The 23443-nt window shown below is 36.8% G+C and overlaps 1 protein-coding gene across 3 annotated transcripts in view; it reads left to right on the plus strand.

Annotated features, from left to right (window-relative positions):
* ARFGEF1 (ARF guanine nucleotide exchange factor 1) overlaps positions 1-23443 on the plus strand; it is a 270777-nt gene that overhangs the window by 28269 nt on the left and 219065 nt on the right. For all 3 annotated transcript variants that reach the window (XR_012833795.1, XR_012833794.1, XM_075743950.1), the window contains exons 2-9: positions 5177-5207; positions 9433-9589; positions 10664-10810; positions 17941-18120; positions 20141-20411; positions 20957-21067; positions 21717-21889; positions 23019-23152. Coding sequence is in view for 1 of the 3 variants with exons in the window: in XM_075743950.1 (XP_075600065.1) it covers positions 5177-5207; positions 9433-9589; positions 10664-10810; positions 17941-18120; positions 20141-20411; positions 20957-21067; positions 21717-21889; positions 23019-23152 (1204 nt within the window). In the remaining 2 variants the exon portion in view is untranslated. The remainder of the gene's footprint in view (positions 1-5176; positions 5208-9432; positions 9590-10663; positions 10811-17940; positions 18121-20140; positions 20412-20956; positions 21068-21716; positions 21890-23018; positions 23153-23443) is intronic.

Raw genomic sequence — 23443 nt, forward strand, 5'->3', positions numbered from 1 at the left:
GACAGTATTGCCCAAAGCACCTGCTTGACCTACGTGGCCCATTTTGACCTTGCTACTTAGGTGTTACCAGCTGTCGTTACAGACACAGTTAATTTTATAGTCGCAAATGAGATTAGCTGGTTATAAGGTGTTAAAGGGAGAAAAATAAAATAAAACAGTTGTATTTTTTTCATACTAGAAACTATGAGTCATCTGAAGAAGGTAAGGAAAAGTGTTCAGATGACATAATGAAACAGTGAATTAAAAGTTAGAGAGGTAAGAATGGAGCTATTGGATATCTGTTGTGGTGGTTTACTTCTGGCCAGCAGCTAAGCCCTGCATAGCCATTTGCTGGCTGGTGTTGGGGAGAGAATTGGAAGACTAAAAGGGTGAAAACTTCAGACTGAGATAAAGACAGGTTAACAAGAAAAAAAACCCAAAACGAGGGGTGGGGGGACACATGATGACAAAGAAAAACAAAACCAAGAAACACAAGTGATGCAAAAAAAGCAGTAGTTCACCACCAGGCGACCCATGCCCAGCCATTCCCCAAGCAACAGCAGGCAAATTCTCCCTCCCAAGTTTTTATTGCTAAGCACAATGTCATATGATCTGGGAGATATCACTTTGGTTAGTTGGGGTAAGTTGTCCTGGCTGTGTCCCCTCCCAACTCCTTGTGCACCTCCAGCCTACTTGCTGGTGGGATGGGGTGAGAAGCAAAAAAGTCCTTGGCTCTGTGTGAGCACTGCTCAACAGTAACAAAAACATCTCTGTGCTGTCAGCGCACAAATTCAAAACACAGCCTCATACTAGCTACTGTGAAGAACATTAACTCTATCCCAGCCAAAACAAGTACACCTGTATAACAAAAGTCTTAGACCTTTTCAGAGATGTCTTTGAAGTGATGGTCTGTACAAATGTAGATGAAATGGCAAATCATGACACTAACGTACCTGACTCATTTTACCTGCTTTGTGCATACCATTGTAGAACTGGAAAGTAATGCATCTCTTTGATCAGGTCTATCTTCTGTGTGCAAAAGCCACGTATATTTCCATTAGTTTTGTGCTAGAGCTCTGTAAAGAGGTCGTCTTCTGAAGGTCTGTGTGAAAGTGAGAGTTCAGGAGGTATTTATTTTGTTAATTCTGCTGCACTTTATTTAAGAGTACTAAGTATACTCCAATTAGTTCCATTTTAGGACACATCGTCCTTTCAGTGCCATGGAATAATCTGAGCTATTTTCCATAGTAATTCTGTGTTTACATCACAGAAAATACAGAGGAAGACTCTGAAAGCTCTAGTCTTCTTCCCCTATTCCAGCATCTAATATCCCCTCTTACTCTTCCTTCCCAAAATGAGTGGTGATGGTAAGATAATAAGCTTTTCCTGCTCTTGGATCTTCTCCTTTGTGGTTTTGGGTGTGTGTTGTGGAGAGGGAGAGAGCAAAACAAGGAAGCAGCCGATGTTTTCAAGCCTGGCTTCATCTCCCTTTTCTAGCTAATCTTTAGGTTTTTAAGGATTACTGTTTGCCGTTTAAAAGAATGTATCAATCAGTGTTTTGGTTTGTCTGTCTTTAAGACAGTATTTATCTAGCGTGAGAATTGTTAGTTACCTTTGCTATAATCTGTTCTTTCGTTCATAATTCTTCTTGAATTTTTGTATGCTTCCTACTGGATGTGGTTGTTACATGACCATGAAATTGTACTGTGATTAACTTGTGTTTTGGAGTGGAGAGCAGAGGGAGCAATCAGATAGAGAAGGAAATTAGATTTTCTCTGTTCTCAAGGGTTAGAGTTTAAGTGTGCTGTCTACCTCACTTATAGTAATGGTATCACATCACGTGTTTATCTGCCATTTAAAGTATTTTAGTCTTCTAAAATAATCGATGTCGACCACTGTAAGAACCTTTCTTTTTATTTAACAAAGTTTATAAAATCTGTATTTTCACATTAATAGACTGGTGCAGTGTTGCTTGAAATGGTAGTGACATTTAATTGGATTGACACTTGCATAAGCTCTTTCCTTGTAATTGTAGTATACTTCCTTCAATTACAAAAAAATTCCATTTTCTGATATGAATTATTGTGACCTTTTCTGAAGAGAATCTCTTGTCGTATCTTAAGAAGGAATAGTGATAATTTGTTTGAATATCAGCAGCAGAATGGGGGCTCTAAGCAGCTCAGATTGGATTTTTTTTTTTTTTTTAATTGGTAATCTTTGCAAGTACTGTTATAGTTTACAAAGCAGAAAATAAATTCAGAGATAATCTGATGTAACATCAAGATGACAGCTAGCTGGGTTTGGTACATTCTTTTAGTTCAGGAGTAAAATGAGTTAGTGCAAAGAGGAACTGCTGTTTTCGATCTTTGTTCCTGAATGTTATTTTATATTTGTCTGTTTGCCAGGGACTGTCTTTGTTCATGCAGTGCTTTCAGCTCAAGAAATTTGCTTAAGCATACAGTTTAACCACTGTTTTGGAACCTGTAAAGTTGACACGGGTGTCTGAACACTCTCCTGCTCTCACATCTGCTTTAAGTAGTGCCAGAAGAATATTTCCGCTTAGGACATGCTGTCTTTTACTGGAAAAATACTGTTGTTCATGGGGAAAGGGAGAGAGTGGGGAGCTGAGAACTGGCTTACTTGTGCTTCCTTAAGCAATTTTCACACTAATTCAATACTCACAACTGTTTCTGTTTTAAACAATGAACCAGTTCCACTATAATTTGCACCTTCCCTAGGGGGGAGTAGTTAGCCTCAGGGGGTTAGTGTTCCAGTGGCATGGTGCAGGCTGAGAAGAGCAACCAGAATTGGACATGAATTGGAGCTTCACATTCTGTTCTTTTATTTATAGCAATAGTCTGAAATCATTCTTTTTCTGTATTTGTTGGGATTTTTTTTCCCTAGCTGAAGTATAAAATAACTTGAAATCCACTAATCTTTGTGTTGCCAGCAGAGTAGTTGACTCCTGTACCTAAATGATCTTAAGTAAAACTGTTAAATAAAGTATTGTGTTTATTTCAGGTTATTAAAATTTGATAAGATTGTAAGCTGAAATTTGTGTTATGACAAGTTGACATTGATTGATTGTTTTATCTTGACTTGAAACATCTTTCTTCATATTAAATAAAATGGATTATAGTCTTGAATTATAATTTAAATATAAAACAGTAGAAATGTTTGTTAGCATGACCTATAAAGTTCAAATTTTATAACTAAGTGGTTTCTAACTTTGTGTTAATAATTTTAAACAAAAACTTAATATATATAAAAAAAGAGGATTTAAAGGAGTTTTCATTACTCAAACTCATTCAAGTTCAGTAAGACATGATTTCTACTTTCGTGTTGGGTGTCTGCCCCCCACCTTTTCAATGACACTAACATCTTGTGTCATTTTACTGGCAAAATTTGTTAATATTTCATTGCTGTTGTTAATGGCGTTACGATCTGAGCAGAGCATTAGGATTCCCTTGGTTTCTGTAGTCTAGTAATATTTCATTCTGTGTTCAGAATAGTTGGGTATTGGGCAAAAATTTACTCAGCTTTGTTGCTTTAGTTGGAAACTTTGAACTCGAAGCCATTCTGTAGTTTTATCTGTGGGTTGGAAACATTTGTTGGACAGACTTCAGAGCATCTCAGGGAGGAGAGTTCCTGGGTGTGAATGCTAAGGTGGGAGGTAAAATAATGAAAGGTATGAAGATGCTGGAAGGGAGGAAATGAGTTTCTTCTCCTCCTTGTCGGTCAGGAATTTGTCTTGAAGTGAGTTAATGGGTCAAGTGTCATAACCTGGTAGGAAGGCATACTTTCGTGAAACATTGCTGACTATTAAGACTTGTTGTTATTGTTACTTGTTGAGGAATATTGTTTATCTGGAATAGGGAATTATTTTCATGTTTTGTTTAGGCCTGGGTAACACAGATTTGAATTACTTCTGGACTAGCTGTTTCTTAGATGAACCACTGACCTGCAAACCTCTGGGTTTTACTAGGGGTAAACAGTCATATCAGAAATAAGACTTAGATTTTAGATTGACGTGCACTCCATATGTTCACTTTTCTTGATGTTGAGCAAGTCTAATAGTAAACTTATCTAATACTACTGATAAAATACCAAATGTAGGAACTTGTGTTATGTAAGTGAATCAGTATGACTGTGTGGAATGGTAAATAAATAAGGGATAGAACACAGAGGAAGTATGCTTTTGCTGCATGGGAGCTTTGTTAGAAATATTAAATGATTATTTTGTCAGAATCAACCCATGCCACAAGTTTAAAGCTTATACACAGAAATCAAAGTAAAACGTTGGTTTTACTTGATTGTGGTTTTGCGTGCATGAGCAGGACTTGATGTTAGAATGGATTTCCTGAGATGATTTCTTAAAGTGTGTGTGTGTATTCATACTCGATCCTGTACGTTTTATTTCAAGACTGTATTCCTACAACATTGGAAATCCTAATCTTTATGGAATTCACTATGATTTAAGTGTGCTAAATAACTAGAAAATAAAGACAAAAGTCTTGAAATTTATATTTCCTAAAATTAGTTTCAGCAATTGAAATTTTTTAAAATCTATTGTAAAAAATTACTTAGAATGTCTTGTCAACAGCGTTAAACTATTAGTCCTTCTGCTTTAATATATTTTAAAATAGTATGAAATAGAGGCAATACAGACTTTTTTCCTCCCCTCTAGTCATTACTGTGGCTTCTAACACTGTTTAAAACCAAAGATAATTATTAGTCATTAAGGTTTCATGTAAGAATCAGCAATGGTGGTTTCTTTGTTGTTTTTCTGTATAATCTACATTTAACAAGCAGTATATCCTTTATAGATAGTAGTTTTAATAATATTTGTGTTTTCCTCATTATTTCAGTATACATGAGCTATGAAAAGAGCTTGCCAGTGTCTTGGCAGAAACATTCTAGGAATGTGGCGTTTAGCTGGCGTGACTAGATGCAAATTTAAGTATTAAGTTTTGAATATAGATTTGTAAAGTAATGTTGATACAGTTTGCAAACAGTGCAGGTGAAGTGTAGAAGCTCTTATGAAACTGCTTATGAACATGTATTTTCTGTTTTAAACTAATCCTGGTTTCAAATGTTTGCCTAAATAGTTTTGCTTTCCAATCATTTTCAGTTATTTAATTTTATATTTCTGGTTATGATACCATTTCCATAACTATGCCTTTGTTTCATTTTACAGAGGAAATAAAGGCTGAAACAGAAAAGCAAAGGTATGTGATAGTTCATCATATTGAGTGATAGTGCTTTTAACTTCTTAAAATGTGTACCATACTTATTCTGCATTGGGAGTACGGGTTCTCGCTGAAAAGCATTTTCAATGTATTTTGTAAGGTTGCTGGTATCTGGAAACGCGCTACAAGTGCTGCTTCTGTGGCTGGCGGTTCTGGTGCAAGGCGTGGGGCCTGGGAGTAGAGGCGGAAGATAGCTTAGAGGGAGCAGGCTGATACTGTCTGGCCAGGGAGGGTAGGAATGGGGAGCAAGGTTAGAAAAGGTCTTTGTGGGTGGCACAGAAGGTATTGGTGGAGGTGCCTGAGCTTAAAAGGCTCTTGAAGTGAGTTCAGAGGAGGGGGAAGAGCCTGGAATGCAAATAAAAGACTTGAAGCAAGGGGAGGAGGGTGGGATGAAGAAGTAGGAACAGGTAGAGAAAACTAGTGTAATTGGAAATAATAATGTCTGGAAAGGACCTTGCTAAGGAATAGATGTAGGTTTCTGGAGGCAATTTTTCTACAAGTGAAGGTTGATGCCAGAGTTGACATTCAGCACTCTTCTACTAACAACAAGTACATTTTTAAGTATCGGTAAACTGTGGAATCCATTATTAGTATTTAATTACATGTTCCACAGGATCTTCTTCCTCATTCAGTGTAGGTCGCTAACCATGAGTTAGGGCTGTGTGGTGAAGACTGTTCATACCACTTGTTGAAAGAATGGGATCAGTGAGTGAAACTGATGATGACAGTGTTCTTATGGCTTAAGGAGATGAATGCTGCTTGGGGACCTGTGTTCTGCCTGTTTCTGGGTTAGGCAATCATTTAAACCACAGCTGTCAAAATTGGCTGCTAATGATTTCTGCTTCATCTCCTGGGCATTTGAGCTGAAATTTACAAATTTTGATTTGGAAAATGTAAGCGCTTCTAGCTGGAAAGGAAGCCAGTGGGAACTTTGGTTCAGAAGATGTAATGCAATATAGTCTCACAGCTTGTCGAATTGGGCATGTAAAAATTAGTGTATGCATCTGACTGAGGCACTGTGCTTCAGTTTCCACCAGCAAAATAAAGTCAATACCATCGGCTCATAGTAAGGTTGTAGAATAAAATTTAATTGTGTAGTTCAGAAAATGTTGCACCAAGCAGCACAAGACAGTCTCAGACAGAAAGTAATTATGTGGTTTTATAACAGGTTTTACTTAAGAGTAGTATAAAGCAAGCAGAAGTCCACATTGTGAAGCTTCATAAGAAAAAAATGCTAAACATTAAATATTCAGTGAGGATATTTATTCTGGACACGGAATAAGGAAAAGTAATATCTGATCCTGTAGTTAAATACCATGCTAAAACTAATGAGAGTGCTGAATTACAATAATGATTTATAAAAGCATAGTTCAGCCATTTCTGAACTTTGGGTGCTTAAATTCTGTCCTATTAATGTCTGCAGTTGTGATTTTGGGGGTATAATGTGTATGTCTTACCTGCCTATGTACATTTTCTAAATAAATTTTGGGTTCTTTTATTCAGTGCCATCTTTATTTTGACGGTAGCCTTTTGCTGCTGTGAAGATATTGCTGGACTTGCAAACTGTGAATGGATTTGTCTTACTGTAGAGAATTTTTTAGATGCAGTAGAAAAATACTGTTTTTCTAGGCCTTAGAATAGATAATCCTCTTAGTTTATCAAATTATTTTCAGCTTCTTATTTCTGTAATTAAGATTTGAATACCCTAACAAAGGACTTCTAATGACAATTCTTAAATTTTTTCCAGTGAAACTGATCTCACAGTTAACCTAGAATGCATTGAAAACCAGATCATTTCCACCTCACAGAAATTTTGCATGGAAAGCTGCTTCTTTTGTTTTGTTGTTTGGTTGGTTTTTAAACAGAACTGGTGTTTGGTAATGAGGTGGAGGGGAATGGAATAGAAAAGGACAAGCTGATTTATGTAACCATTACACAGCAAATGCTGCCAAAATAATTTTAAAAATTCATTGTTTGATACATACCTTAGCCTGTTTCTATGGCTGATACGTAAATATCAGCATATTTCATAATTTACGTGCTTCGTAGATCCCTTGGTGGAAGAAAGTTTTGTTAGGGACAGTTTCTGGTTTCACAGTCTGTTGAGGAAAAAACCCACCAACCAAAAAAAAATCCCCAAAACAAACAAATACCCACCCAGCTGAAGTAATTTTTTTGCCGACATTAAGAAGAAAAGACTTTTTGGATTTCTCTTCTCCCATCTCCCTGTTATCTCATTCCCTTCCATCATCAGCAAGGTGATGAGCTTATTGAGTTATCTTTCCAGAAACAAATGGAGCATCATCTTCCATATTTATTATGTTGGACATTTTTAATAGCTTTCAATTAAGAGACGCTTCAGGCTTCTGCAGTTGCTTGCTCTGGCATGGATTCTTCGTTTTCGGAATCTCATCGTGGTATGCTCCTCGTTTCTGAAAAATTCTGGATTTATTTCTGGAGTGCTTTTTAACCTAATTTTAATGTTTTCAGTAGACATAATCACTAGATGAAGAACAGTCTTGTCATAAGACATGAGCAAGAGATACCACCCTTCCATTCCTCAAAGAATTTCAGAGAGATTGAAGAACATAGAAGAACCATGTACTTTTTCTGCAACTTATCTGATACAGGTTTTGTCCAAAAGAGCTCTGTTTCCAGCAAAACAGTATTGGACAATAAGTAAAGTTATTCATCCAACAGAAAAACAAACCTCTGCCCTACTTCAGGGAAAAAAATATGTAGGGATAAATCCTTAAACCTTCAAGAGAGAAGTTATTTATTAGGAAGTAGAATCTTAACACTAACTATATTCACTATTAAGACTGAGAATTTAGGTGCCCTTTTGAAGCAGCCTAAACGAGGAGGGCTGTTTGAATGTGATACTAAACATCATCTCATGGAAAATCTAGCTTGCTACTTGAAAAGCTGAAATCAATAATTTATCATATCGCTTAGTTTAAGGCACTCTCCATCATGCGTGGGAGTTCATTCTCTGGATTTATAATAAACTCTTAGCAGTTCATTCTTCTACTTCAGCAACATGAAAAACATGTATTTTCTACTGTCTGCATTCCTCGAAACATCTAATTTAATTTGCAACAAAAGCATAGGGCCTGGATTTGAAATCAATTGTTTTGTAAAGATCTATTTCAATTACTGCAGAAATTTTGTAATCCTTCACTACAGAATACAAAGTTATGCTTTTTTTTTTTTTTTTTTTTTAGATACCATTTATCAAGTCTATGTAAGACGGTGTAGTTTACATTTTATATAAAGATACGTATGTGTGCACAAAAAAGGTCAGGAATGCTTTATATAAAGATGATGATGTGTTCTGTGAAATGAAAAATCCAAACATCTTGCTTTGAGTCAAAGGCAAGCTGCATTGATGCACTCATTTGAGTGAAAAATTACTCATTCTTAATTGTCCTTTTTAGCTAAGTATGGATGAGCATGCCCTTTCTAAAGGTGCTGTAAGCAGTAAGACTTCAACAGCTAATAATTTTCTCAACTTTTCTGCAGTTAGTCATTTCAGATACATTGTCCACGAGGTACATTGATAACCACTGAACTCTTAAATTCTGTTGTGTCATCTGAAGCACAGATAGCACAAAGTTTTTTGGGTTTTTTTGCTGGTGTCTTTTTGTTTGTTTTTCCCCTGAGTATGTCCAGGATTAAAGATCGGATATGATTTAATATCCAAAATAGATGTATTTTGTCTAGAGTACTGAACCAAACTCCTATCATAATACAGTAGTTGAGTTGTTCTTAACTTTCAGAGCCATTAAAATTTTTGGCAAGTTGTATTTTTATCTGTTCTAGTAGTAACAGACTCGACATCTCTCAGAGTTATTTAATGTTGAAAAGATACTCAATAGATTTCCCTTCTTCCCCTCTGTCTTCACCAACCAAGTATGGGGAATCTTTTTCGATTTTCAAAGGAAACAAGTCTTTATGCCTTCAAACTGGCAGGGCCCATTGAATATCTACTTTAGTGTGCAAATGGGTCGATTTGCCTGAGACAGATGAAGTACAAAGCTGTTAAGAATATTTATATGACCATGTTACCGTTGTGTTAACTTTATGGAAGTTACTCTTTCCTACTGTTAATTTTCTTGATATTTTATTTCACTCATGAACATTATGGTGGTGAGAACTATTTGTGTGATCACTTACAGCATTCTAATTCAATCATTCTGTTTAGTCCCCCTCATGGTGAAGCAAAGCCTGGTTCAAGCACTCTTCCACCTGTGAAATCAAAGACAAGCTTCATTGAAGCAGACAAATACTTCCTACCATTTGAATTGGCATGCCAGTCCAAGTGCCCCAGGATTGTCAGTACATCTCTCGATTGTTTACAGGTCTGTATGAAGATGCACTTTAATGGTCAACTATAAAATTCTGTTGGTTTGGAGGGGAAGTACAGTTGTATGTAACAAATGTCATTGTTTTTCTATTATTTTACTTTATCGCACACACAACCAAATTGAATTTATTTCTCACAAAAAGTGAATGTATGTCTTATTTATTATGCAGTGCATTTATGCGTTTATTTCTGTATGTGTGTATTACCACAGTTACGTGTTTGGATCAGTTCTATTATGTTAGTGTACAGCTACCTATTTATGTGTGTATATGTGCTGAACTAACACAGCAGGTATAGCTTTATCAAATTCATTTTATGCTGTTTGTAATTGCAGTAAAATATTTTCTACTTGAGATGTCTAGTCTCTCAAAACTCATAGGCTCCTGTAATGTTTTCAAAACAAATTCTACAGCATCGAATTTAGCCATTCGCTTCTCCTGAGTAGCCCAACAGTGAACTCCATTAATGTATTTACATTCACAGGCACATGCGTGCCTGGCATGCTGTCACATTAGGATGCCTTGCTACTCTGTTTATGTTTTAAGTAGATGTGCCATGGAGATTTAGAAGTACCCTCATGCCCGAAGTGTTTGGAAGAAGATTTTGTTAATTTTGTAATAAATTCCATTTCAAAGTATCGAAGACCTAGAGAGAGAAAGGGATAATAAAACACTTAAACTGGAAGACAAGCTAGTAGCTTAAATAGAAAGCATTTGCAGCTGGTTTATCTGGTATTAAAAGCATTTGTGTGCTGACTACATATGAAGACTTGTGTGACGTGAGCTAGTTTTTAGAATTCTGTTTGTTTTAAAACAGTGTTAACTGATGAACAAAAGCTTTAGTGTTAAGCTTGCTGACAAACTTTGTATTGCAGTTGCTGAGTGAAAATTGAATAAATCTGGAGGACATTTTAAAAAAAATCCTTGATGTTTTATCAGCCTTGGAGTAAAATGTACTAGTTTAATTATTCTATGTAAATTAGAGCTATCAAGTGAATTTCTTTATTATAAAAAAAAGCTGACCTTATTTTTTAAGCTCTTATTTATGTGGGTTTTTTTCTCCTCTCCAGAAACTTATAGCATATGGGCACTTGACGGGGAATGCTCCAGACAGTACAGCTCCAGGCAAAAAATTAATTGATAGAATTATAGAGACAATATGTGGCTGTTTTCAAGGCCCTCAAACAGACGAAGGGGTTCAGCTACAAATAATAAAGGTAATATGATTAATAACTTCCAGTATTTATAGCGGTGACAGCAGGAAGACATTCATGGCCTCAGAGTTCACAAGCAGAAGTGTTTAATTTGTAAATGTAATAGTGATTTTAAAATATTTTCTTGATCCTGTTTGTTTGAGATGGAAACTCTCTAGCTTACGCTCCTTTCCCTACTGTTTCCCATTGCATTTTGGGTGGATGCATGGTTGTGACCTGAAGTCTTGTGCACAGACCACTGGGTGAAGTTTCATTCACAGCAGATCAGTGGAGCTCTCTAATTGTGAAGAATTACTATAAAATAATTCTGCACTCCCAGTGGGGAAGATGGTAATTAAGTAGCAGATTTTTAAATTCATTTTGGAATTATTTTATGCATTGAAATTAGTCCTGGCAGTCAGGCATTACCATGGTAGCTTTGTGCTGCTGTGTCATAGACTTTTGCTTGAAGGAGGTCTGGGGTTTCTTTCCATAGCTTCAATAAGCATTGCATGTGGAGTTTGTACAAATAAGTGTTTCTGGGGAACCTTAGCCATTTTCTGACTGCAGCCATTAATTATGGGTATTTATTAGGGGAAATTATTATGCCAACTAATAGAAGTTAGCCACCTAGTGGAAATACTATACTCTACTCCTTTAACAGTAGTCTTCCAGTACTTGTGATGATGAGCAGTAGTGATTACAATTAAAGTTAGTTATGAGGAATGGAGTGTTTGTTATCTCGTATTCTTGTGTCTGTGTGTATGAGGTCTTGACATGTCTTGCAGTTTGCGTTTACTTGTTTTACTGCAAAGAAGGTATTTTGTTCTCCTACTCCTTCTCATAGCTCAAATCTTCCTTTTTCTTGACAGTCCACTTCTCCAGCAGATAGTTGTTACAAATGTTGGTTTATGCTGCCTAGATTTGTTGTGTTGTTTTGCCCAAGCATTTAAGATGTTTTTCATCTTGCAAAGGGAAGTTTTTGTTGATTTAAACTTTCAGTGGCAGAAACTGTTATATCTCCTCTTGGAGATAAAAGGTCCTTGGCCCTTGGTCAAGATATTAAAAAGTTAATGTCCTGCCTGAAAGAGGGTGTCTGTGAGCTGAAATGCCTTCTGTCCAAGAAAATAGTTGAGAAAGTAAATTCTTCAACAATTGTAAAAGGCATGAAGTGTGTAAATTCATTTAGTGCCTTCAGGTTTTGACTGTTTAGATTTAGCTAATAGATGTCTTAGAATGTCTGGGAAAGTGGAGAGTTGTGTTTTGGCTTTGACTCCATGTTTGTCCAGTACACTGGACACTATAAAAAGCATCAAAATTAGAAATAATCTTAGCAAAGACCAGAACTTTTGACTTCTCTTGGGGGAATAATGAAAATGCCAAGTCAGTCGTATTCTGTAAGGCTTTATAACTCTTCAGTTCTGGTCTGAGTGTGGACCCCGCTTCTCCAGTATGATTTGAAGGATGGATCATGTGTTTTTTCAGACTCTTCTGTGATTAGTGTGTTCTCTGAAGAATTTTAATTCCATCAGGGAGATAAAAGACAGGAGACCTGGGTCTCCCATTTTCTGTGCTGGCACTTTCAGGCTGTTATTCAGAACATGAGCAGTGCTCTGGCAAGGCAGCTGCATCACCGACACCACAATAAAATCTGAGAATCTTGGTCACTCAGACGCGTTCCTCCCTGGAGGGTTACCTTGGTTCTGCATGCTGAATGGACAGCCTTACACAGCGTGCTGCCCTCAGTCTATGATCTGGGAGACAGTGTTGGGTAAGAGTTTGCACATGGTGACGTTTGCTACTTATTAGACGGCTTTCCGGTGGTGGAGTCATCGTAAGCAGGTTCCCCACAACTGGAGTGGGTTAGGCATTCTGAAAATACCTTTCTCCTGACTTCTGAGGAAATAATCTTGCTGAGACTGAGGAGTGTAATTTCTCTCTTTTTAGGTATCTAAGCTTAGAGGTGTGTCTGGTGGTAGTTCTGACAGTTGATGGCCAGTTTCACTTCTCTGCCCCTATTTCTGCTTGCATGTTCTCATCTCTGTAATACCTTCATTCTACCTCTGTAGACTCTGTGATGAACCAGACTGGGAAGTTGGCCTTTTCCTTGCTTCCTCTTGTAGTTTAGTTTGATTTGGTGTAATTTTGATGGGAAGCCATGTAAATTCTTGTTCAGTTGTTATGGAGGGGATTGCTAGGGCAGGAAAAAAGCAAATGATTAGGCTACTGCTGCCGTTGAAAATTGTTTATTCAAATTATGTTTGAAACAGCCTCCCCTGATTGAACGTTTTTGCCATCAGGCTTGCTCTGCTAGGGCTGCGATGGCATTTGTACTGTGTATGTGTGAAAACTGCCTGTTGACACCTGCAGAGGTTTTGGTTGAAGTTTTGTTTACGTTTCTGCCTGGCCTTTTTGTTCCTGAAGAACTACAATTATGACAAAAATAATTATTTTTTTTTAAATCTATAAAGAAAGAATAGGGATGAGGAAGAAGGATGGGACATGAGATCAACTTTTAATCCTCATCTGTGTTTTCTTTCCTTGGTCTGCTATGTAATAAGTATTTGTTATTATCTAAGTACTTTTACAGCTTAACTCGCTCATGTTTGGCAAAGAAAAAATTTTGTGTGTGCTTGATAGCTGTAGTTTGAAAAATTGAATGTTGTTTTAGTGACCGCTTTCGAGTCTTCCATGTGCAATAGAGTGTTCACAAGGTCAACTCCTCTATGTGTCTTTTTACAACTAGTCACGCTGTATGACCCATGTCCATTTGCCTCACAAATCGGGATACTTCCTGTACTGTTCCAATCCACTCATTTTACATAATAGGAAATTAACTAGTCAAACATGCTTCAGGCTGTGATGGGTGTCATACAAAGATATGATAATCTGTAACTCAAGAAATGATCCTGAAGATTTTTTTCTCCTTTCCCAAATCCATCTGATGGTTGTTTATAAAAATGAATAAGCTTGCTTTATAGTAACTAGGTAGAAGCACAGAACAATAAAGGTCTTTCTCAAATACGGAGCAATAGGTGTGAGGGACTGGAAGGAAAGCGTAAGGAAAAAATCTCACAGTCAGGATGACAGAAGTTTCAGGACAAGGAAAACTTGATGACTGTTGGTATTTTTGCAGGCTTTGTGACGAAGAAAGGTTTTGCGGAAGGACCTGAACTATAATGAGGTTGTGCTAACAATGGTTTTACAAAGGTTTTCTTCTGTGCCTAAAGAACAGCAAAGGGGAGGGGTACAGTAAAGTAGGGGTTTTTTTTAAATCATCTCCCTTTAGCTCACACTGAAGATATTGGATGAGCTAAGTGTGACCAGAAGGAGCAAGAACTCAGTTGCAAAAAGCCTTAACCAGCAAATCTTTACCATGATAGAAAAGAGCAACCTAATGCTTGTGACTCCACAGTCAGTAGAGCCACTGCAGTAGCTTGCTGTTCTGACCTCTGCAGAGAGGCATTTTACTGTCCAGGCTTTTCTCGCAGATGTTGTCCTACCTCATCCTTTGTCCTGGAATGCATTTAATACTCTGAACCAACTATTGAGATTTTGTGTAATCCTGCTTAACTGGGACTGTTGCTGAGGTGGTTCTCTTCTACTCATCTGTCTCTCTTCTCTTCCTCCTTGCATTGCACCCAGTAGCTGTTCGGCCACAGAGTAACATTGGGGCATAATCTGATGAAAACTGGTAAAGTGAGAAAGGGAAGGATTAGTTTCCTAACATATGAGTTGACAAGGGTTTCAGAGGAGCAGGACTGCTGATCGTAACCTGTGGTTTCTCAGAGTTAACTGTCACACCAGTTGTAGTAATGATATACTCTTTTATGATACAGAATGAGGTGATGTTGTTCAGGGCATGCTAATTGAGCACTAAATGGAAGCTGTCAAGAGGGAAGGATGTTGTCAGAAAGCAATTGTAAAATAGTTCCTGTCTCATGTTCATTCTCGTATTTCTGCTAGATTGTGATAGTAGAGGACAAGAAATGGCATTGAGACATGGAGTAAGCATGACTAATGACCTGAGGATGGCTCTAAATGGGAAGGAATATGAAAGATATTAGCAAAATATCAAAGTTAAAAGTGCTTATCAGTCTACAAACGTGTCTAGTAGTCATTAGGGCTTGTTGTCTCTACTGCTTGAGAAGGAAAGAAACCTAAAGAAGTGTGTGGGTAGTGATGTGGGGGTGGGGGTGGAGTTGGGGGGAGGGGTGTGTAAGTGAACATTTCTTTGTCTGCACACCCCCTTCTCAAGTATTGTGAAAGGAACCAAGCTCTATCCGTTATAATAAGCATACTGAAATAAATTATGAAATTCAGGCTGTCAAGCCAATTAAAACAAAACAGCACGTAATCCATCCGTAGCCTTGTCACCTTGTTTTACTAGCAGGCATTGTCTCCCGTTATAGCTAAAGGGGGCCTACAAGAAAGCTGGAGAGGGACTTTTTACAAGGGCATGTAGTGATAGGACAAGGGGTAATGGCTTTAAACTAAAAGAGGGTAGATTTAGATTAGATATAAGGAAGAAATTTTTTATGATGAGGGTTGTGAGGCACTGGAACAGGTTGCCCAGAGAGGCTGTGAAGGCCCCATCCCTGGAAGTGTTCAAGGCCAGGCTGGATGGGGCTTTGGGCAACCTGGTCTAGTGGAAGGTGTCAATAACCATGGCAGGGGGTTGGAACTTGATGTTTAAGGTCCCTTCCAACCCAAACCCATTCAATGATTCTGTGATTATTAAAATTTAGGGAGAAAAACCCATAAGACTGTACTGAACTAACATGGAAGTTAAAATTGGACTTTCAGATATAAAATTTTTAATCACCCGAATTTTAAGAAAGTGACACAAAGGAGTAACTTTATGAGTGACATAGCTAGAGGAAAAGAAATGAAGACTTGATCCCCCTGCACCTTTTTCTTAGTGTCCTAAAGCTAGACAGCAGGAGACCTTATCTTCCAAGTGAGAAATTGTAGGTGGTTCTTAAACAGATGCATTGTAAGTGTGTGTGTGTGTCAGTGTTATCTTTTTTCGAATTCAGTGAAAGAAATCTTTACTAAATCTAAATGCTTGGTGTATTGGGCCCAAACAGTAGTGCTTTGGAAAAAAATAGCTGTCTGTTTATGCCTGGGCTCCACTTGTTTGGCTTGTTTTCAAGAGTTACTGATTTTATTTTTTTTTTTAACCTAGCATAGACAAAGTTCGTCAAGGTTAATTCTGTGACAGAAGGCACTTGGCCCTGTTGAATGTCAAGCTTGTCAGGGTCCCTGTGGATGGCATCTCATCCCTCAGGCATGTCAACCGCATGACTCAGCTTGGTGTCATCTGCAAATCTGCTGATGGTGCACTTGATCCCACTGTCCATCTCGATGAGGAAGATATTAAACAGCACTGGCCCCAGTACGGACCCCTGAGGGGACACCACTTGTCACTGATCTCCATCCAGATCAGGCACTGGATTTTGTTACGGCTTTTATATATCCTCTTCCCTGAATGATGTTTCTATTAGCAGAAGCAGGGTATTGCTAAGTTCCGTGGAGGTATTAAATCATTGCACAGAGAGGGGAAGAATTAAGGATGGTGGTATGAATTTCAACTTAACACTTCTTGGTTTTTAGAAGGCTGATGACATGTAAACTGAATTTTGGGAGGATAAAAAGAACAGTACCAGTTCTCGGAGACTTAAGTTCTTTTAGCAAAGCCATTGTCTACTGTTTGCCTACCTCTGTGATTTCTTCAGTTGGTTGGGTGTTTTTTGAATATTTTTTGTTGTTAAAACAGACTTCTAGTGGGCATTTAGGCAGTACTACTTTGTAGCGTGAGATGCTGTTTAGTGGTCACGCAGATAAGAATGTATACTCTCTAGTGAGAAATGTAAGTACAGTTATCCATATATGTACCTCCCTATGTCCACTGATGAGAGAACTGAGGCACCACGGGTAGAATAAGAAGGGCCCTTAAGTGGACTGCTTATCGAGGACTAGCATTCAGGTCTCTTCAGCAGCAGCTAAGTGAGGTGGGTCTATGATTTTCTTTTTCCTGTTAAGCTGTACAGTGATTTGAGTGAGTAATGGACATTATTTGTCCACTTGTTGATGCCTTGTGTGGACAGAGGCACTGACGATGTCAGTAAGAGAAATGAGGCATGGTGATGAGTAAATTACACAACACTTAAAATAACATTTATTTTTAACGGTGATAAACTTTCCAGTGCTTCCAGTTCTTTCTTATTTGCCATAAATGTCCCGTTAAATCATTAACTCTGTTAAAGTCTTTCATGCATAAAATTCCCTGATTTCTTCTACTGGAGTACAACGATCAGTATAAACAGGTTTGTTCTATTGTGGACCAAACTCTTCCCTTTTCCTTCCACTCTCCAACACACGCCTCTGACAATGTCTTCACACCCTGTGAAGACACAGCTTTCATCTGCCTCTATTTCTGCTCTTTAATCCAGCCTGCCTCTACTTCACATAAAGATAATGTGTTCCTTCCTTCTGTGTTACCTGATCTTTAAGAGGCTTATTTGCATGGTTTGGGGGTTTTTTGTGTGTTTGTTTTGTTTTGTTTTTTACAAAAAAAAAAAAAAAAAAGAGAAGCAAATACTAATGGAAAGAAGGAAGTGAATTTCTGCAGAGAGGGCACCACAGTATTCTAGCGTCTAACCAAAGAGAGTGTTTAGAAAGGGTAATTGTCCCACTTATAACTACCTAATCTCATACTCAGTCTTTGTTATTTACATTTATTTGTAAAACAACTTTTGGACCCTTTGGATTGCTTTCCAGATTTTAATAGGTAGTCTGTTGTTCATGTTTTGTGTCTAGAAAATTCTAGGATGACTTTTATTAACTACTGTCTGATAACTCTGTTGGTTACTTCTTGCTGTTATATGCTATGAAACATGTATTTCCTAGATAGATTGATTAAAAATCTCAATTTAATGTAACTGGTATGTGTGATGTTCCGAATGGCTACAAGAGTACATTGGAAAACTTAATTAAACTGCAGTTCAAGATATGAACTTAGTTGTATTTTAAAAGTAATCCAATTTTGATATTTATTCATTTGCAAACTATTTGACAAGAAAAGTTTTGACTGGGAAAAAATTTTATATATAGATATGTATATATATGTATGTGTATGTCTGTTTATTTAGGCTTTGCTCACTGCAGTAACATCTCAACACATAGAAATCCACGAAGGAACAGTGCTGCAGGCTGTAAGAACATGTTACAATATCTATCTAGCAAGCAAAAATCTCATAAATCAAACCACAGCCAAGGCCACTCTAACACAAATGCTGAATGTCATTTTTGCACGTATGGAAAATCAAGCAGTGAGTATCTTAGTATCTTTATATATAAACTAGCTCTTAAAAGCAAACTAGCTTGAGATATTTGTTTTGTCATTATTATTAAAGCTTTTTGGCTTTCCTAACTTATGTACTTTTTGGGGGGGAAAAAAAAATCTAGTATCTTACATTGTTCTTTTTGTGTTCTTCTGAAATAGGTGTGAAATGCGTTTTTGGGGGATGGTGGTGGTGTATAGGGTCTAAACTTCCCTAATGGGTGTATTCAACTTCAGTTTCTGTCAAGAGATGTCACGCTACCTGCATAAGAGTGCATATGGAGTACATTAGTGTTAGTGAAATACTCCAGTGTTTTTGTGATGATAAACACCAAAGTTGCAATCCATGATTAAAACAAAACAAAAAGATCCAAACAAAAAAACCCCAAAACCCACTTTCCAGTCACGTAATCATTTACATTTTTTAACATTTTAATGTGTAGTAGTCACTAACAGATACTTATATGTTACTAAAGTTGCTATTGTGAGTTTTCAGCAGGCACCCCAGTATATGCCTTGTGCATGATAATAAATATCAGTAAGACAAACTAATTGTCTTAATTCCTATTTAAAAAAAAAAAAAACAAAAAAAACCCAAAAAAAACCCCCCACCCCAAATCCACACAAACAAAAAGAAACCCAGATTTGAGAACTGGTTGAATTCCTAGCTACTTCTAGAAGTAATTCTGTTGTATTATTACAAACTCTAAGTTTTCTCTAAGAATATGTAGTACTTTGTACGTACTTTCCTCTCTGACCAACTGCATATCGGTACACAGTACCATCACAGTCAAAGATTTATGAGACATCACATTTATGATGTCATGGCAGAAGCCATGCAGTAGCTGAGTGCTTTGAGAAATCTATGCAGTTACTGTCCTTTTAAGCAATTTAATATAGAAGAGGAGGATGATGATGATTGTTTTTATTATTATTATTATTCTGCAATGGAAGTCTTCATTTTTGCCAGACTATAAGTCTATATGGAAGTTGATAAGCGGTTCTGCTTGTTTTGCACACTCAGAGCAGTTATTTTAATATGAGAGCTAACAAATGCTAGAAGGAATTTTTTGAGCTGTAATTTGAAAGGTAGTATCTACCTAGGGATCTGTAGCACCCCAAAAGATGCAGCATAGAAAGCTTTAAGTGGAAGAGTAAAGGGCTAAGATCATAGCAGCCAAAATAACAGTGTAAAAAGTTGCAAAACTTTTGATAAACACTAGGCTCTGCAGGGACAGAATGCCAGCCCTTAGAGCATCTCCTCAAGGGACGCCCTGCTTTGGTTTGACTTTAATGGCTGTTGTCTTAATCCATTCTTCAAGTTACAGAAATTCTTCCCTTTCCGGGGATTCTGCATCAAGGAACTATGAAACTAAAATGGTGTTTGTCTTACAGTTTTACATATCATTTCTTCCTGAGGATCTGTCTTCCATAGTGTTTTGGAAATGGTGCTTTTTTTCCACTTTTAACTGCCATTTTTGGATGTGTTTTTACCTGGACATTTAGTCAGTTTCCTGATTATTATTTTTTCTGTCTTTCCCTTAATACCACATGCTTGTAGGATGACAGAAGACTCCTAAGTTCTCCCTTGTATTTCTCTTTATGAGAGCTTTCAAAAAAAAGAAAAAAAAAAATCTGCTTTGATGTTTCTCCATGCAGTCCTTGTATGTTGTCACATATATTGGCTGAACTTCCTTATAGGACAGGCAGACAACTCTTGGTCCTAGAATATGTGTAATTTAGTCATGTCTCTCCCACAGTGAAGGTATGGTGAAGTGTGATGTGCATAGTTGGGAAGCAGCCCTTTGGCAAAGGTTTATCCTGTGATATTAACATTATTTGTAATAATACAAATTATGCATTTTCTTAGACTGTTACAGCTTATGAAGGCACTGTGTAAGCAGAGACAATAGAGGTTTCTTGTTTATAAAATAATGTATATAATACGTATACAGCTCATTGTTTTGTTTCGATAGTGAAATTCTTGTGTGATTGCAATGTTTTTGTAGCTTCAGGAAGCCAAACAGATGGAAAAGGAAAGACACAGACAGCAACACCATCTACAGCAGTCTCCAGTAAGCCATCATGAGCCTGAGTCACCTCAATTGAGGCATATTCCAACACAGACTGATCAGCTGTCCAAAGAACACGAGAGAGAGCTTGACAGCACAAATGATGTGGACAAGAACCTTCAAGAAGATATAGAGGCAGAAAATGGATCTGATCTTTCTAGCGCTGAAAATGAACAGACAGAAGCTGACCAAGCCACAGCAGCAGAAAGTAATCAGTGTGTATTTCTGTTTCGTGGAGGGAGGGCAAAGGTCTGTAAAAAGAAAGGCTTGAGGATTGTCTTCTTTTTCCCTCTCCAAAATGTGGAATTGGGCATATCTTTTCAACTAGTTGACTAATGCAAAATGCCTGTTGTCCTTGTTACCACTGTTAAACTTTATCACGAGAATCCTTTAGTCCTACGCTCTGTTGTAGTCACTGTAGCAAAGATTCCTCTTTGCACCTATGTAATGTTATGAAAGTTTTTGATGTCTCAAAACCAGTAAGTTTTCAGTGTTTAATGTACATGAAAATACAAAATTGATGTCTTTTGTTAGCATAGCCCTGTGGATTAATTACCATTTACAGGTTAAGTGCTGGAATGCTTATATTCTGCAAATACTGTTTTCAGAGCATCCAAACACGGCTTTTTTAACATATACTCTCCTATTAATAGATTTCTAATTGAATTTTTAAATATTAAATTCAAGTAAAATAGCTCCTTAATTTCTGAATTTCTCATTAATATTTATTTGGGTTTGTTTTTCTTTTTAAAGATCTTTCTAAAGCTGATGGAGGAACGTATGATGGTGAAAATGAGTGTGAAGAGAAGGCGCAAGAAATTGTAGAAAGTATTGTGCAGGAAATGGTGAACATAGTAGTTGGAGGTATTACGTTAATATCTGTCTAGTCAATAGCAACTGCAGTCTGAATCTTGACATTAAGAATTATTTTAACACTTGAATATTTAACTATGTCATTATTTAAATAACACATGCTGAAGAAAACAGTTTCAGTTGTCTGGCATTAGCTGTGCATTATTTAACAGTAAAATGGACAAGATTTCATATGTTAATTTACCCTCTCTATGTTGGAGACTAATATTCTTTTTAAAATACAAGTTCTTGTTCCTTTATTTTTTTCTGTTTTGTTTCCACATAAACTCTTCACAAATGGGCCTGGCTCTGTAGTAGCAATGTAGCACTAAATTTTTCAGTTTGTTGGAAAGTGTATATCAAATCAGTGACTTCCCTCCCCTCCTCCCCTTCCCCGATACTTCTTGGAAATTTGGTAGAATGGCGAACCTGGCAATATAAAGTTTTAAGTCATTTTTTAATTGTAATTTTCATTAGTAGGACTTCAGAGTATTTGGAATCTTCTTTTAGTTATATAATGCCATGTAAATTTTGCCTTAAGCTCCTCCCTATGATACATTGCTTATGATTGTTTTAGTATTTAAACATTAGATTTAAAAGCTCTTTTTAATTTGTCGTCTTATGTAACATTTGCTTATCATTTTTACATCTTTTCTGATAGATGTGGAAGGGACTGCTGAAAGTGCAGGTGGTGATGGCACAATTGTTACGTTAGAGGATGGCAGTGACAGTGAAAACATTCAGGCAAATGGAATTCCAGGGACTCCAATTTCTGTTGCTTATACACCATCTTTACCTGATGACAGATTATCTGTCTCTTCCAACGATACTCAGGTACAGGCAGTTATAAATTAGGACATACTGAAAAAAACCCCAGTAATATATTTTAAGTGTTTCCCAACACTTGTGCAGGGAGTGCTTAATATAATTCTGTAATATAAGTTATTCAGGTGTCTCTCAAGTATTAAGTCATGTTCTAAGCATTATTCTATTTTAATGTACTATTTAAATTAAATTTTTGTAAGTAAATTTTGCATGTGATGCCCTTTTTATCCTAGCATATTTTTAGCTACTCCATAGAGTACACTGTTCCAAGATTAGAGAACTCAATTCCCTGTTTTTGAAGTGCTCTTGAGAAGCTATAAAACTAGCATTCAGTATGCATAGTGAAGAATATAGAAAGTATAGACATACTTGTAGAATTTCAGTGTGCTCTTTTCAAATGATAAGCAGAAATTTCAAGCCTACAGCATGACCTTATGGCAATTATTTCAGATAAATGTTTCATGTCCAAGAGGATTTGATTTTCATTAACAAAAAAGATGTGACAATATACTTCCTCTGTTGTATCAGATATCAGCATGTATACAGTATCAACTGACAGAGGGTATCTGCTGTCAAAGCATACTGAGTAATTAGGTTTGGGAATAATAGGTTTTGAGCTTAAAAAGCTACAGTCACATATGACATACAATAGAAGATTAACATTAAACATTGCTTATATAAGGAACAGCAATACTCAATTGCAAGAACTTAGTAATAGGGGTGATTGTTGTACCATAGAAATTTTACCAAATGTGTCTTGCCACAGGTATGTAACTACTCACATTGTATTAAAATGTCGAGGTATTTGGGTTTTTTTTTTAAACTAGTTATCTACTGAAAAAGTCTGAAGGCAATTCACAGCAAGTTACCTTATTTAAACTTGACCTACCTAATTTTTTGACAGTCTTTAATTAATTCTGACTTTTTTACTGAGATGGCAAATTTATTAGTGAGTTTGTTCATTTTAACTTGACTGCAGAATAATTTGGTTTGTTTTAGTTTAGTCTTGAGACCATAAAGCTATAGTGAACTGGTTATATTTGTATAATATGTTAACTTCTTGTTGCTAGGAGGTGGGGATTTCCCTACACACCCTGCTAATGCAAAATGGAATACTGAAATATGTTAACTTCTTTAGGAATCTGGAAATTCTTCAGGACCTACCCCTGGTGCTAAGTTTTCCCACATTTTACAAAAGGATGCCTTCCTTGTATTCAGGTCACTGTGTAAACTCTCCATGAAGCCCCTGTCAGATGGACCACCAGATCCCAAGTAAGTAGAATTAAGAGTTCTCATAATATATCATCTTCTATTTGAAAATAAAGACAAATTATTGAAATATTTTTGAGAGTCCTCAGTTACTGAGAAAATAATAGTGTGGTAGAAAGAACCTAGAAGCGTTGAAAGGTACTTTTATGTTTTAATGCATCATTTGTATGTTAAATGAAAGCAACTGCTGCTACCCATCTACCTGTTGAGAAGCTTCTTAACAACACCTATGGTTCCTGTAAGTACGTCATGTTCTTCCTAGTTGCTCTTTATAACGCTTTTCGAAAGGGTTTG

Source organism: Balearica regulorum, chromosome 2, assembly GCF_011004875.1.
Source record: "Balearica regulorum gibbericeps isolate bBalReg1 chromosome 2, bBalReg1.pri, whole genome shotgun sequence".
Taxonomy (NCBI): Eukaryota; Metazoa; Chordata; class Aves; order Gruiformes; family Gruidae; genus Balearica; species Balearica regulorum.